General features: G+C 42.4%; 1 protein-coding gene and 1 pseudogene across 1 annotated transcript; both read right to left on the bottom strand.

Annotated features, from left to right (window-relative positions):
- Positions 1-2,905: 2,905 nt before the first annotated feature.
- Positions 2,906-3,869, bottom strand: LOC139702382 (olfactory receptor 2T29-like; annotated as a pseudogene).
- Positions 3,870-10,276: 6,407 nt separating this feature from the next.
- On the bottom strand, positions 10,277-10,996 carry LOC139702498 (olfactory receptor 2T3-like). Its single transcript, XM_071603829.1, has one exon. It carries the CDS (start codon positions 10,994-10,996, stop codon positions 10,277-10,279), a length of 720 nt encoding a protein of 239 aa, XP_071459930.1.
- Positions 10,997-14,064: the final 3,068 nt, after the last annotated feature.

Here is a 14,064-nt window from a genome sequence, read left to right as displayed (position 1 = left end):
TTTTATTTTTTGTCTTCCCAGAAAGGAAGAAAGCTTCAAAAGAAATCAAGAACATGAGAAGCACAAGACAGAAAACTTCTGTTAGGTGAAAGTAAATTGGAGTTGTTCATTAGGAAATTAAGCTTTAAATGTGGCTAAATAGTATAAAAACTTGTGGAACACCGAGAACGTGTCACTGTTGAGTAGCAACTGACTCTCATGAGCCAGGTGCTTTGCTGTGATCCATGGACATACTGCAAACAAGAGATGAAATTCTTGCATTCATAGAGCTCATAAGTCCTTGGAGAAAGTAAGTAAATAGATGAGCAAATACAACATAAGGGTCTGATTTTTTCCAACAATGTGTTTTGATAAAGAAGACAAGGCTGGTTATCATAACTGAGGATGGATGTGGGAACCAGAGGGTGACTATGTGCTGCAGGGGGAACCAGAAGCCAAGTGCTGAGCAGGGATCCGCTCTGCAAACCCCGGGGTTGGGGGTGGGGCTGGACATCAGCAGAGGAAGCCCTTGGGCTGAACTTGCTCCTCTGCTGCAGCGCCCACCACCACACCCCCACACTGACCCAGCACAGAGTTGCATGAAGAATTCCCTTTCTCCCTGGTTTGTTTCCAGTGTTCTGGAGTTTCACGTGACAACTTACCTTCACCTGACTCAGAATACCATGCTACGGGAACCTTTGGCATTTGGATAAGAGCTTTCAGGTTATTCACTGGATTTTGATTTTGGGAATGATACCCATAGGTTCTGGTTCTTCATACATAAGGAAACAATAAGTTCAGGTCAATGATATTATGTGGTTACTATTATTTTGTATTTGGGGTCATCTGGGAATTCTTCCTCACTAAAATAAAATGTTTATGATTCTTATTTAAATTTCTTTGTTTTTATTTCTCTAAATAATGTACCTGGCCCATTTTCAAGTAGAATACCAGGGCAGGAAGCCAGTTTGTAAAGGTCACAACTTAGCTTGTAGAGCTGGGAAATTGAACTTCAGCATCTTTCTCACTTAATACTGGACAGAAAAAACAACCATAGAGACACAGAAAGACAGAAAATTTGAACATAATATAAATGTTTTATTATTCTAATATTGAATCCAGGAATGGACACACAAAAACAGAAATAAAATTATAGAAATGCAAAATTGCAGAGATGCAAAAATCCTCAACAAAATACTAGCAAAGCATATTTAAAATATTGTACACTAAGATCAAATGGGATCCAAACCAGGGCGTATTATTTACTATTATGTTCAACACATATTCACAAGGAATGTGATATATCACATTAAAATAAAGGATAAAAGCTATATAATTATCTCAAAGGCATAAAAATATCACTTGACAAGCTCAACATCGCTTCATGATTTAAAAAAAAAAAAAGCTCACAAATTAGGAGTAGAAAGTACATATTTCTACACAATAATGGCCATATGTGAAAAACCTTCAATTAACATCATACCAAATAGGGAAATTTGAAGGCTTTACTCTAAGATATAGAAGAAGACCAGGATGACTTTCCCTTAATACACTACTGTAAGATCTATCCAGAGCAATTAGATAGTAGAAAGAAATAAGAAGCATCCAAATTGGAGAGAAGGAGATAGGTTATCCCTGAACACAGATGACATCATTTTATACAGGGAAAAAAAAAAAAACTCCACCAAAAATTGTTAGAAATAATGAACCAATTCATGAAGTAATAGGATTCAAAATCAACATATAAAACCAGTCTCATCTCTACAGAGTAATAGCAAACTATCTGAAAAATAAATAAAGAAGTCAATGTATGGTTAATGTAATGGCTTTAGTAAGCTAATAACTTTAGTAAGTTAATGGCTACCAAAAAGAAAATATACCTAGAAATAAATTTAATCAAGGAGATTAAAAATCTCTAGATTGAAAAGTATAAAATATCAATAAAGGAAATTGCAAAAATAAATGAACATTATTCCATGTTCATAGATCGAAATAATGAATGTTGTTAAAATATCCTTACTGCTCAATGAAATCCCCATCAAAATACTCAATATCTTTCACAGAAATAGAAAAAATATCCTAAAATTAGTATGGAACCACAGAGGATCCTGAATACCAAACATAATCCTGAGAAAAAGGAGCAAAATTGGAGGCATCCACATTACCTGACTTCAAAAGATACTGCAAATCAATAGAGATAAATCCATGAGCTTACAACCAAATTATTTTTTAGCAATGTCACCAATAATACACATTGGGCAAAGGAATGTGTCTTCAGTAAAGGGTGCTGGGAAATTAGAAATGCGCATGTACAAAATAATGAAACTAGACCCCTATCTCTCACAGTACTCAAAATGATTGAAGATATAAATCTTTAAATGAGTGAAGATATAAATCAAGATCTGAATCTATGAAAGGTTTAAAAAACAGGAAAAAAATGCTTCATGACATTATTTTATGCAATATTTTTTTTGGGTAGAACCTCAAAAGCATAAACAACAAAAGCAAAAACAGACAAATGAGATTGTTTATAAAAATTGGCACAAATGAATTTTAGAATTATTTCCCACACAGCCTTTATCTAGACTCATCTATGTTAACACAGAACCCCCTTTTGCTTCATCGCTTCCCTTATCTCTCTCCACCTTATAAGTAGAGCACATCATGACCACTTCCTCTAAATATCCACTATGTGTTTCCTAATAATATGAAACAGAAAGTCATTGTCCACTTAGAAATATAACATGGATCCAGGGGAGCTGCATAAGGACTTTGAATGCACAAGGAGTGGACAGAGGAAGTTGATCCCTGAAAGGATGCTTATGAATGAGACACCATGACGTAGGAGTCCAGAGAGTGTCGAGATGAGGAAATCTTGATCATCTGATGTGGAGAGAAGGAGAAGAAACCATGGTACCAAAATTCCCTATTTTACTGTTTCCCGAAAAAAAGGTTCCACACTCAACATTTTTCTCAGAGCCCCAGTAACATCTTTGTTCCTAAAACTGTAGATTAAGGGGTTCAGCACAGGTGTGAGTATGGTGTAAAAGACGGACACCACCATGTCCTTCTGCGGGGTGTGGTAGGAGCTGGGAAGCATATAGTTGTAGACAGCAGCACCATAGAAGAGCATGACCACCATCATGTGTGAGGAGCAGGTGGCCAGGGCCTTTCTCCTGCCCTCTGCAGAGTTCATCCTGTGGATGGTGAGGAGGATGCAGGAATAAGATACTGAAATGACTGTCACAGGGATGAGGAGCATAAGAACACAGCACAGGTACATGAGTGTCTCATAGAGCGAGGTGTCTGAGCAGGAGAGCTTCATCACGGCAGGGACTTCACAGAAGAAGTGATGGATCTTCCAGGATTTGCAGAATGGGAAGGTCATGGTGATAGAATGTCAGCATGAAGCCATCCACTGATCCTAGGAACCAGCAGCCAGACACCAGGAGGAGACACACCCTGTGGTTCATGAGCATAGGGTAACGAAGCGGATGGCAGATGGCCATGTAGCGGTCATAGGCCATAGCTGCCAGAAGGAAATGTTCTGAGCCTCCTAGTGTCACATAGAGGAACATCTGTATCCCACATTCAGGGACTGAGATGGTACTCACATCCAGCATCTGGTCCAGGAGCACCTTGGGCACAGTGATGGAGATGTACATCATGTCCACGAGGGACAGCTGGCTGATGAAGAAGTACATGGGAGTGTGGAGCTGGACATTGGAGTGTATCAGGAGGATTAGGAGAGCATTTCCGGACAAGGCCATCAAGAAAACCACAAAGATGGCCACACAAAGCAGAGATGGATGTTGGGATTGACTGAAGAGTCCCACCAGAATGAAATCTGTCCACCCTGTGTGATTGTTCATCCAGGTGGTGATGTCCATGAGGTTCCACCTGGACCACCAAAAAAGCTTGGGTAATGTCGTGGAGAAGGCTGAAATGAATGCCTAGTGAGCAGGCACACGTGTGTGCACCAGCCTGATTGTGCCAACCAGAGGATGTTCCAGGGGCTGCAGATCCCAGGAGGTGAAATGACCTATGATTCAACAAATTGTAAAACAAGTATTAAAGGGATTGGTAAATCATGAGATTGCCACAGTTCAGGGTCAATGACTTCTTAATGGTAGTAATCGTTATCAACAAGTATTAGAAATTTGTGCCCCATATGACACAAATAGTGTAAGACAGAAAGTGAGGTCATTATTCCAAGGGTTCTTGTTATTGAAGGGCAAAGTATGTCCAAACCACCCAGTTTAAGATCCAACTACTACATTAAAAACTGTTAGAGGCATATTTCATATAAGAAATATTTAGAAAGTAATGGAAACATGATTTCGGGGAAATCTATTTCAAACATTCGAGGCTCCTCTTCTCACAGGATTGGGCCACGCTTCAGGGTCCCATGGCTGTATGCAGTAAGCCTTACTTCCCTTGGGAAGGACCCTGAGGTTCTTAGACCTCCAAAGGGCGTGTGGTGAGGGGCCCAGACTCTAGCTGGATCCAACCTGGGTCCAGCTTCCCTGGACCTCCTGATCCTCTGTCCACTCTGTCTAAAAGGAGCACAAGAATAATATTTGGCTTTGCATTTGGTGAAGATTAAAGCAGTGAAAATTCTTAGAATACTACCACCTTGAAAAGAACAAAGGCACATCCTGTTAAAAATATTAATGTGTATACTAATCGTTCTGATGAAGCTATCCTGAAGATGGCTGTTAACATTATGGTATTGTGAGATACACTAATTCAGTTTCCCGATTTTAGTACCTACTTGTACCTTTAAGAATTTAGTATTTAAAGTAGGAAAGAAAATGATCCACAAATAAATGGAAGCATACAGCTTATTAAAAATGGATTTGAAAATTTCTGTATGTCATATGAAAACTTATAATTGTATAACCTTATATAAATTTATACATTTTTATGAACATACTCACATGAACATATAAACAACTGTCTGAGATATTTATTATGAGACCCTGGTCTAAGCACAGGTTCCTGGAAAAACTCATCTCTTTTCAGCATAGCCTAGACTCCTCCAAGTTCATCTTAAAGCTCTGCCACTTGCACTTAATCTCAGGTGGACAAGGATAGAATTTAGAGGTTATTCATCAGAAAAGCTTTGACTGTTTTCCAACATCATGTGCTTTATCGACTGCCACAATCAATTATCATGGAAACTGAGAAATAGAGAGTTAGCAGAACAATGGGGAAGCCTCAGGGGACAGCTCACTGTTGTCCACTCTGTCCCTTGATGCTCAGCTGCCTCCGTGTAGATGCTGGATGGAGACCAAGGGCTTGTAAACCTGGCCTGCACTATCAGGAGGTCACTATCAGTCCAAGCAGGGAAAACACCTAAATGAGATTTGAGGTGGATTTTTAAATAGTGACAAACAAAATTAGGAACAGCAGTGGACATAAAATATACCTGGCCTTTCTTGAGAAATCAATAATGGCTTTCTTCATATTTTTTAATTAAAGAGAATAAACCTTCCAAATTTTCAATTTCTACATGGTGTGTTTATATTTTGATGCCCTTACCAACATGGAGAAACTAACGTCTCCTCATTCTGGGGAGACTTTAGCATGGGGGCATTTCAGGAAAACAATGACAAGTTTCAAGAACATTCATTATCTTGTAATAAATTCCCCCAAACTAACTGTTACATTCAGCTCACCCATAGTCCAAAGTTCTGAAATGCTCGTGGAATAAGCAATACTGCAAATGAACTTGTTGCTTAATATAAATATCCCAACAAACCTGAAGTATACTGCAGAAGACAGAGGACAGACGAATATAGATTTCCTCTCTGTCAAATCCCACCCTGCTGGCAGATGAAGTCTGAGCGCGGTGGAGGAAACAGAGTTGCTGTCCCGTTTACCTCTGTGGACAAGGTGAATCAAGGACTGGAGTCAATCAGTCGGTGTAAAGACCTGGACAGCATTTGCTGACAAGATGGAGGAGAGAGGAGGCAGTGAGGGGAGGGAGGCACACTGGGACAATCTCTGCCACTGTCTTGGAGCCTCATGTAACAACCCCCAAGGACACCAGAGGGACCAGGGAACGTAGTGTGCAGCACACAGGGGGCCTGTCTTGCCTACTCACTTTTAGTCTTCTCTAAGCAATTGCTTAAGTTTCATGGGAACAGCCTGGTGCCTGCTCAACTTGGGGGACTGTTAACAGTACTGGTAGAAAAACACCCAGCCATCATTACAAGCCAGCAGCATCCAGGGATTGCTGACTGTGCTTCACCTTCTCCAGAGCCTCTGAGGTCCTGCTCATCTTATTGCAGACTGACAATCCAGCATCTCAGGGCATCTGCCTAACATCACACAAGTGACCTGAGAGAGGGCCACGCCCCACCCTAGGGTGCAGCAGAACACATCACTGCCTCAGCACCCTAGGAAAGCACCATGTTCCCTCTGCCATCCACATCCCAGGTCTGGTCCACCCCACCATCCTTGTGCTTGGAGAAACACGAACATGCTCAGGAGAATTGCTTCCAGCATTACTGTGACACCCCCTCCCCCCGGAGTCACCCCCACTTGAAGTAAAGATAGTCCTTCTCCCTCAGCAAAATTTCAGTCTTGGAACAATTAATTCAGCATCCTACTGCCATCCAAAACATTAAAAAGAAATACATACTCCTATGTCCTTAAATAATTGGAAATAAAAATACATTTCTTAAGATGTTACAATAAAAAAAATACAACATGAAAGTTTTAAGATGCAAACACATTTCTTTTCTTCAGAAAAACAGATGATAGAGAAAAAATGAGGAAATGCTGTCAGGACCTAATAGCATACTTCAACAGCAGGTGAGCAAGACCCTCACAGCAATGGCCCTGAGCTCCCAGGGCCACCTGCTTATCTGAACTCACCTTAGAGAATGATGTACCTCACCCAGATGGCCAGGAAGTGTGGCCTGGCTAAGTCACCAGGAAGAGGAGAGTGACATTACCCCTGGTGTAGGTAGTCACAAGAGATTGGATGGGAGTTGCCTGTTCACAAATCCCTCTGGGACGTGGAGGACATTGCAGTTAGAGCTAAGGAAGCAACAGAGCTCTCTGGCACAGTTCTGGATCATTCTCTATCTATATTCTATATCTGTATTTGTTAAACTCAAAACCTTTACCAATATTAAATCATCTCAAATCCCACATTGTCTATAAGGCCTGATTGATGAAATGTATTAAGTCAGTTAAGACACAGCCTTAGTCCTTGTTCAGTGTATTAAAAAACTGTCCTAAGTGTGTGTATCTTCATTTAATCTCCCAGAAAATTGTGTGATATATTGTTATCTCCCCATATATGGAAACTAATACTCAGAGTTCAATGGATGTGTCAAAAGCATCACCCCTGTCAGTGCTGTGGGGACCCGGAGGGGGGTCCTTCTAGCAGCTCCACTGACTCTCTTAATCCCTGTTTGTGCTCCTTGTTTCCTGACATTCAGTGATCATCTTGTTTGCTTTAGTGTTGCATTGAATTTTATGTGTTTGCTTTTATTTTCAATACCAGCCTGCAGATTGTAGAATACTGAAAATACGACCGATCTAGTGAAAAATTTTTAATCAATTACCCAACCTCTGCCCTCCCCGCCCCCCGACTCACATTATACTTTGCCTTCAAACTACAAACTGTTGAGTGTACACTACATCATAGCAGCTGGGATGAAGCAGGCAGAAAGAAGCAAGCCCACTCTCTTGCATTTTGCAGCCAAATCCTTCTTAACGTTTTTCCTGTATATGTTCTGGAACAATGCTGATCATTTCCCCTGACATGGAGGTCTTGTGACAGCCTTGGTCCACAATGTCTGTTGGTCAGGCTGCCTCCTCAGCTGCAGTCACCTGACCTGCAGGGCTTCAGCCTGCAGATGGCTTATCCTGTCTCCTTGGCCACCTGGTTTCCTATAAGACTGTGAGATGCAGCCCAGGAGTATTCTCTAGGGTGGGAGGAAAAAAGAAACTGCATGTTTTCTTCCTTTCTGAAGATAGTCTGTGTCAACTGGAGGCAACGGGGATTTCCCTGGGTTCCCAAACCCAGAAAACATTTTTTGCAGTTCTGGCAGCACTGCAGGACTTGAGCTCCCAGGGTTGCTATGGTGACCCCCCCCCCCCAAGGGCCTGGAAGTGCAGAGTCTCCTCCCCAGCTCAGCAGGGAGCACCCAGCAGATAGCAGATGCAGAGGGAACACTCTGGGTTCCTGGCTGACACACTCCCTTCTACTCCACCATCCTCACTCTAGGTCCTGGTTACTTTGTAGCCTAGCCCCCTGAAGCAAATATCTTCAGAATGAAATAGATGGTGTTTGGTACTGTACTAACCCAATGTATCGAATGATTTAGACTCCAATGCATTCCTTGCCTAAAGAGAAAGAGTTAGTCTGTGCTCAAATCCCTCATTTATAAAAAATAAAAATGCTTATATAGAAATCACTTCTAATATATTTTTCTTCAGGTAATTTACAACAGGGGAGTGATTCACAGCCTTGCGAGGGTTTGTTACTTCTATTTTTTTTTTAAAGATAGCCATTCTCACTGGATGAGGATTCACTTATTGATCTTGGGATATACAACAAATCAATATTGAAACCCACATTGTACTTCAAGTTATAGAATTATAATTAGTTAATTAAAAATAAAATAAATAGGCCAGGTGTGGTGGCACAGGCCTATAATCTCAGGGGCTTGGGAGGCTGAGGCAGGAGTACTGTGAGTTCAAAGCCAGCCTCAACTTAGCAAGACCCTAAACAACTCAGTGAGATCCTGTCTCTAAATAAAATATATAGAGTTCTGGATATGTGGCTCAGTGGTTAAGTGTCCTTAGGTTCAACCTCCAATACCAAATAAATTTTTAAAAAGTAGTAAAACATATCATAAACCATAGTGTTCTATTTGAATTAGTGTAATGTACTTAATAACAATGATTTTTAATTTCAATTTAACTTGCACTATTACAAAAAATGTAAAAATGCACATATTAATGGGGTGCTATGTAATGTTTGACACATGTATACATTATGCAATATTCATATTAAGCCAAAAATTTATTCCCTCAAACACTCATTGTTTCCTCATGGTAAAAACTTTCAAAATACTTTCTTCCAGTTTTTTTTAATGGACAGTATATTATTAATAACAATCATTTTTAAAAGTCATGTTAATAGGACACAAGTACAAAAATGTAGATAGGAGCATTATTTGAAATTGCTAAAAACTGAAGACAACATATACATTCATCAACAATAGAAGGTATTAATAAATAATGGTGTAGTTAGGCAATTTAATCCTACACATAAAAATCAATAAATCCATGATACTTACAACAGGGATCAACTGCAGAAAACACAATAGTATAAAGCCAGGGAAAGCAGATCTCCAGAGACCACGCACAGTGACTGTGAGTGCCCACACACTTGATTGGCGTGGGGTGGGCACCTATAGTCAGGTATTCCAGGGCATAATAATAATTGTAATAATTCCAAAAACTAATTGTTATATTAAGTTCAAGGCAGCCCAGGGCACCTCCTCCTCAGGAAATTTGATTAAGAAGTTTCTCTTCCTCATCTTAAAATGACATGGGAAAAGTCACAGGCTTCCGCAGGCTCTCAGAGGTCACACAGCTCTTCATTAGTTGAGTGGCAGTGGCTAGAACTCAGAGGGCAGCTGGGAATCCTCCCCTTTCACATCTCTATATAAACCTCAGAGTCCATCTGCAACTTCAACAAAGACTTCCATTTTCCCTTGCACGTTGTTCTCCAGAGTGGAAGCACTTGTTAAAAAACAAGAAAACAATAGCCAAGTAAAACCCCAGAAACTTGATGGAAGGGTGACACAGGATGGACTTCCCAATGACACCAGCAACACAATAATAAGTGCAATGATACCAACCAGGCCCTGATGGTGTTAGGATGACTTACAGTGCTGGTGTTCACTTGATCAGCTTTGTTCCTTTTAAGTATTTAGTTTAATCACATGAGTCTCTACGTCTAGCAACCTAACTACCTTTAGACAAGCACTTTTATCTTCACAGATGACCCTTTTGACCCAATTCAGGCAAATTCCCTTAATACCCTGCAGGATCTGATGGTCAGCTAGAAACACAGTATGGAGTTGCCACGGCTGGCAGAGGCTGCTTTTCAGCTCTGGTGATGGTGCTCTGTCCCAGAAGCACCCAGCTTCCCTTCCTTGGTGGTAAATAAGGTGAGGTCAGGGTGCCACCTGGCATGACTGATGACCTCAGGACTCCTGTCACCTTCTTGACTCTTAGAGATGATGTATGTTTTCCCACCTCCTTACATTCCAGAAGCACTCAACACACAGGTTGTATTGGTCTTGAAAGCAACCATGATCTGGAGCAGGATGAGGGTGTAGGAGCTGGAGATGACCAGGGTGGGCACGAGGAGCATGAGGATGCAGCACAGGTATAGGAGCATCTTGTAGAGGGAGATGTCAGAGCAGGAGAGCCTCAGCAGGGCAGGGGTCTCACAGAAGAAGCTCAGGATCTTCCTGGACTTGCAGAAGGAGAAGCTCATGGTGATGGAGGTAAGCAGCAAGCCATCCAGTGTTCCCAGGAACCAGCATCCAGACACCATCAGCCGGCAGACCCTGTGGTTCATCAACAGTGGGTAATGCAGAGGTCTACAGATGGCAGCATATCGGTCGTAGGCCATGGCCAACAGAAGAAAACATTCAGCTCCTGCCAGGGTCAGGTAGAAGAACATCTGGATCCCACAGCCTGTGGAGGAGATGATATGGTCTCCTGTGACCTGGCCCACCAGCATCTTGGGCACGGTCACAGAGATGTACATGAGATCCATGAGAGACAGCTGGCTGATGAAGGAGTACATGGGGGTCCAGAGGCGGGGCTCTGAGTGGATGAGAAGAATGAGGAGGGAGTTCCCAACTAGGGCCATTAAGAAAATGATGAAGGTCATAGTATAAAGGAGTGTGGCATTTGGGGTGTCCCCAAAGAGCCCCACAAGGATGAAACTGGTGCTCAAGTTTGATTCCATGAAATTTCCTTCCCTGCATGCATATCTATCAGGTAGTTTCACCTAAGAAGAACAGTGAGGGCTGTGACTTTACCTCCATCACACCTGCGTGACTGTCCTAGTGAGCTTTGGGTAAGACATGTACCTTGAGCTATTTCTCCAAACACTGGGTTAAACTGAGGTGGAATCCTAAGTTTAAATCTTAGGGAACTGAAGCTGTGTGCAGCCCCAATAAACTGGATTAAGCAAGCTGGATTAAGCTGCTCCTGAATCTTGGGACCCGCTGGCTCATCCAGGACTCAGTGCTGGAAGTCACAGTGAGGCATCTGTCAACATTAATAATATAAATAGAGCTAAAATCATACCCCAAACCTTCTGAAAACTTGTAGTCTCCTCCAGTATTCTCTCCTCATATGTCTCCATCATGGTAGGGCAGGGAGCAGAAATGGCTGGCCACCCTCAAAATCCACATGAAGTCGAAGGGTTTTAATCCACTAACCATCCTGCAGTGACATGATATGTATAAGAAATGGCAGAAATAAAAGTTGGAGATGCCCTAAATAGTAACTATTTATTTTGAAAACGAATTAAGCACTTCTTTTTCCTTCTTGGGATGCCATTTCTCCCCTAAGATAGTGCTGGGAGCCCAACATTCCATGTGCAATGACTCCGTGAGTGAATGTAGTTGAAGGACCAGGGGAAGCAGTTGTTCTAAAACTCAGCTCTGCAGCCTCAACCTGTCCCAGGGAACCCTCTAGCCCTGCATTCCACTCAGAAAACCAGTAGAGTCCTCCCCTGGTATCCACAGCTTTGCTCAGGTACAGCTTCACCTGAGATGCACTGCAGGTTTTCAGCTGACTGGCTGAAAACACACTGGGCATATGGACAATTGTCCTGCACTCTGAGTTAAGGAGATGTCAGGCTGCAGACCACTGAGGGGTGGGAGTTCCATGACTGGCCCAGGCTAGTCAGCCCAGGGCTGCTGCAATCCCAGGGCAGAGCAGCACATAGAGAAAAGTCACACAGCAGCCAAGATGCAGGTACACACACAAAGCAAAACACAGTGAACGGTGGGCAGGCGGAAAAAGTGAGCGTTCAGGAAAGTTCAAGTGGGAATCATGCAGGAGACAGCAGCAAGGATCAGCATCCACAGTGTTCCCTGGTCACCTTCCCAATGCAGAGTTCAGAAAACTTGGGCAGGGCAAGCCTGTGCTTCACTCCTCAGCTCTCCAGTGAGTGAATCTACACCACAGCAGCCCAGTGAAGCTGTCCCCATCCTAAAGCCAGGCAACTGGGTACATTTAGGAGGCAAGTAGGGAGTTACATCAGCAGCTTCTTCACCTGAGGGAGCTGAGGTGAGCACCTGCTGTGTGACCTTCACCTGCTGAGCAAGCGTGGATCAGCTCCTTGGGGGAACCGAGGAACCTGCAGCCACCACTTGTCATCTATCCATCTTCCCCATGCTCGGCCTGCACTCTGACCAGGCATCCACAGTCCCAAGCTTCTCCAGAGGTTCACCTTTCTGACTTTTGTTGCTGTTGTGCTTTTGATTTGTTTTCCAGTATATTGTAACTTTCCACTCACAAGAAACATGGGAGTTGCACATATTTGCCGTTTTTGAGGTGAAGCTATAAAATACTCCATCTTGGGGGCTGGGGTTATAGTTCAGTGATAGAGTACTTGCCTAGCATATATGAGGCCCTGGGTTCAATCCCCAGCTCCACATGAAACTAAATAAACAAAATAAAGTTATTGTGTCCATCTACAACTAAAAAATATTAAAAAGAAAAAAAAAACCTCCATCTTTTTCAGGAGGATATGGCATATTTTTTAAAAGCATTTTTTTTCCAGTTTAAAATCATGTTTTCATATTTGATATTTATGAAGCCTCACTCTATAAAATAAATCTGAATTTAAGAAAGGCAGGATCATGCAGAATATATTCAGAACATAATCAGAGTAGAAACCCAGACAGGATTAAAGGTCCTATCTTTTCTCTCCTTCTTAGTCTGTAACCGCTTCTGTGTACCACCCCAAAATTGCTTCAAGTACTCTTCAATACAATCAAGCATTCCCTTCAGTACCCTAATCAAGCAAGGGTAGGGACTCCACATGCCTTCTCCATGCCACCTGGCAGACTTGTAATCCCATAGTAGGGTCACATGAAACCCATTCACCGTTTGTAACAGTCTCCTAGTTGTGTCCAACTTCACTCCATAAGCCCCAAAGTTCAAAGGAACTTGTGCCTGACATGTTAAAATCAAAACAGCTTCCCACCATCCCTTCTAATTCTGCGTGAGTGGCCAACCACACAGACACCGGGCTGTGTGGAGGAGACCAGGGGCAGGTGTAGATTACAACTGCAAAGGGCATCGGGCTAAAGCTGCAGCCCAGCTGCCCTCCTTGCTTCTGACTGTGTAATCTCAGGGTGGGGGCTCTGAGGAAGTGCTTGGAGAAGGGCTACGGCTGCCAACGCTCCCTGCCTCTCCAGTGCTGCTCTAGGAATGTTCTATCCTCAACTTTTAGAGGAGCCACAGTCAACTCACATCCTGAGGAAAGTCCTTTCCAGGATTCTTGTGGACATTTGTCTGTTGCTCTCAGTTCCATATGGTGGCTTTAGTTGAGCACAATCTTGATGACAGCTACCAACCAGCTCTGGGGAAATTACGTGGATTCTGGTGGTGACGTCTGCACAGGGGCAAATGCTCTTGGCTCCTCTTCAGCTTTAATGTATTGAGTCACAAAGGAAGAACTGGCATGCTAGCCTAGATCCAGTACCTCGATGGTGCTTCTAATTTAAACTGTCCTATCCATGTCCACTATCACCTGTCACTCCCCGAACTCCTGCCTCAATCCCCCTGCCTAAAACCTAAAGGTCTCTTGATCCATGACACCTCCTGATAGAATCCTCCCTTTCCGTAACTCTTGTATGTCCCTATACGTTTTTTTCATAGTTGGTTACGAATTACATATGCAATTGTATTCTTTTTCCTTCTGAACTAAAAAAAAAAAAATAAGCAGCCATATGTAAAAAGAAATCTGAGTGAATTCAGGAAATTCTTTCAAAAAATAGAACTTAGAGTTTTACT

Source organism: Marmota flaviventris, chromosome 17 (genome assembly GCF_047511675.1).
Source record: "Marmota flaviventris isolate mMarFla1 chromosome 17, mMarFla1.hap1, whole genome shotgun sequence".
Lineage (NCBI taxonomy): Eukaryota > Metazoa > Chordata > Mammalia > Rodentia > Sciuridae > Marmota > Marmota flaviventris.
The sequence above is the reverse complement of the archived record's forward strand: the minus strand, read 5'-3'. Positions and strand labels throughout refer to the sequence as shown.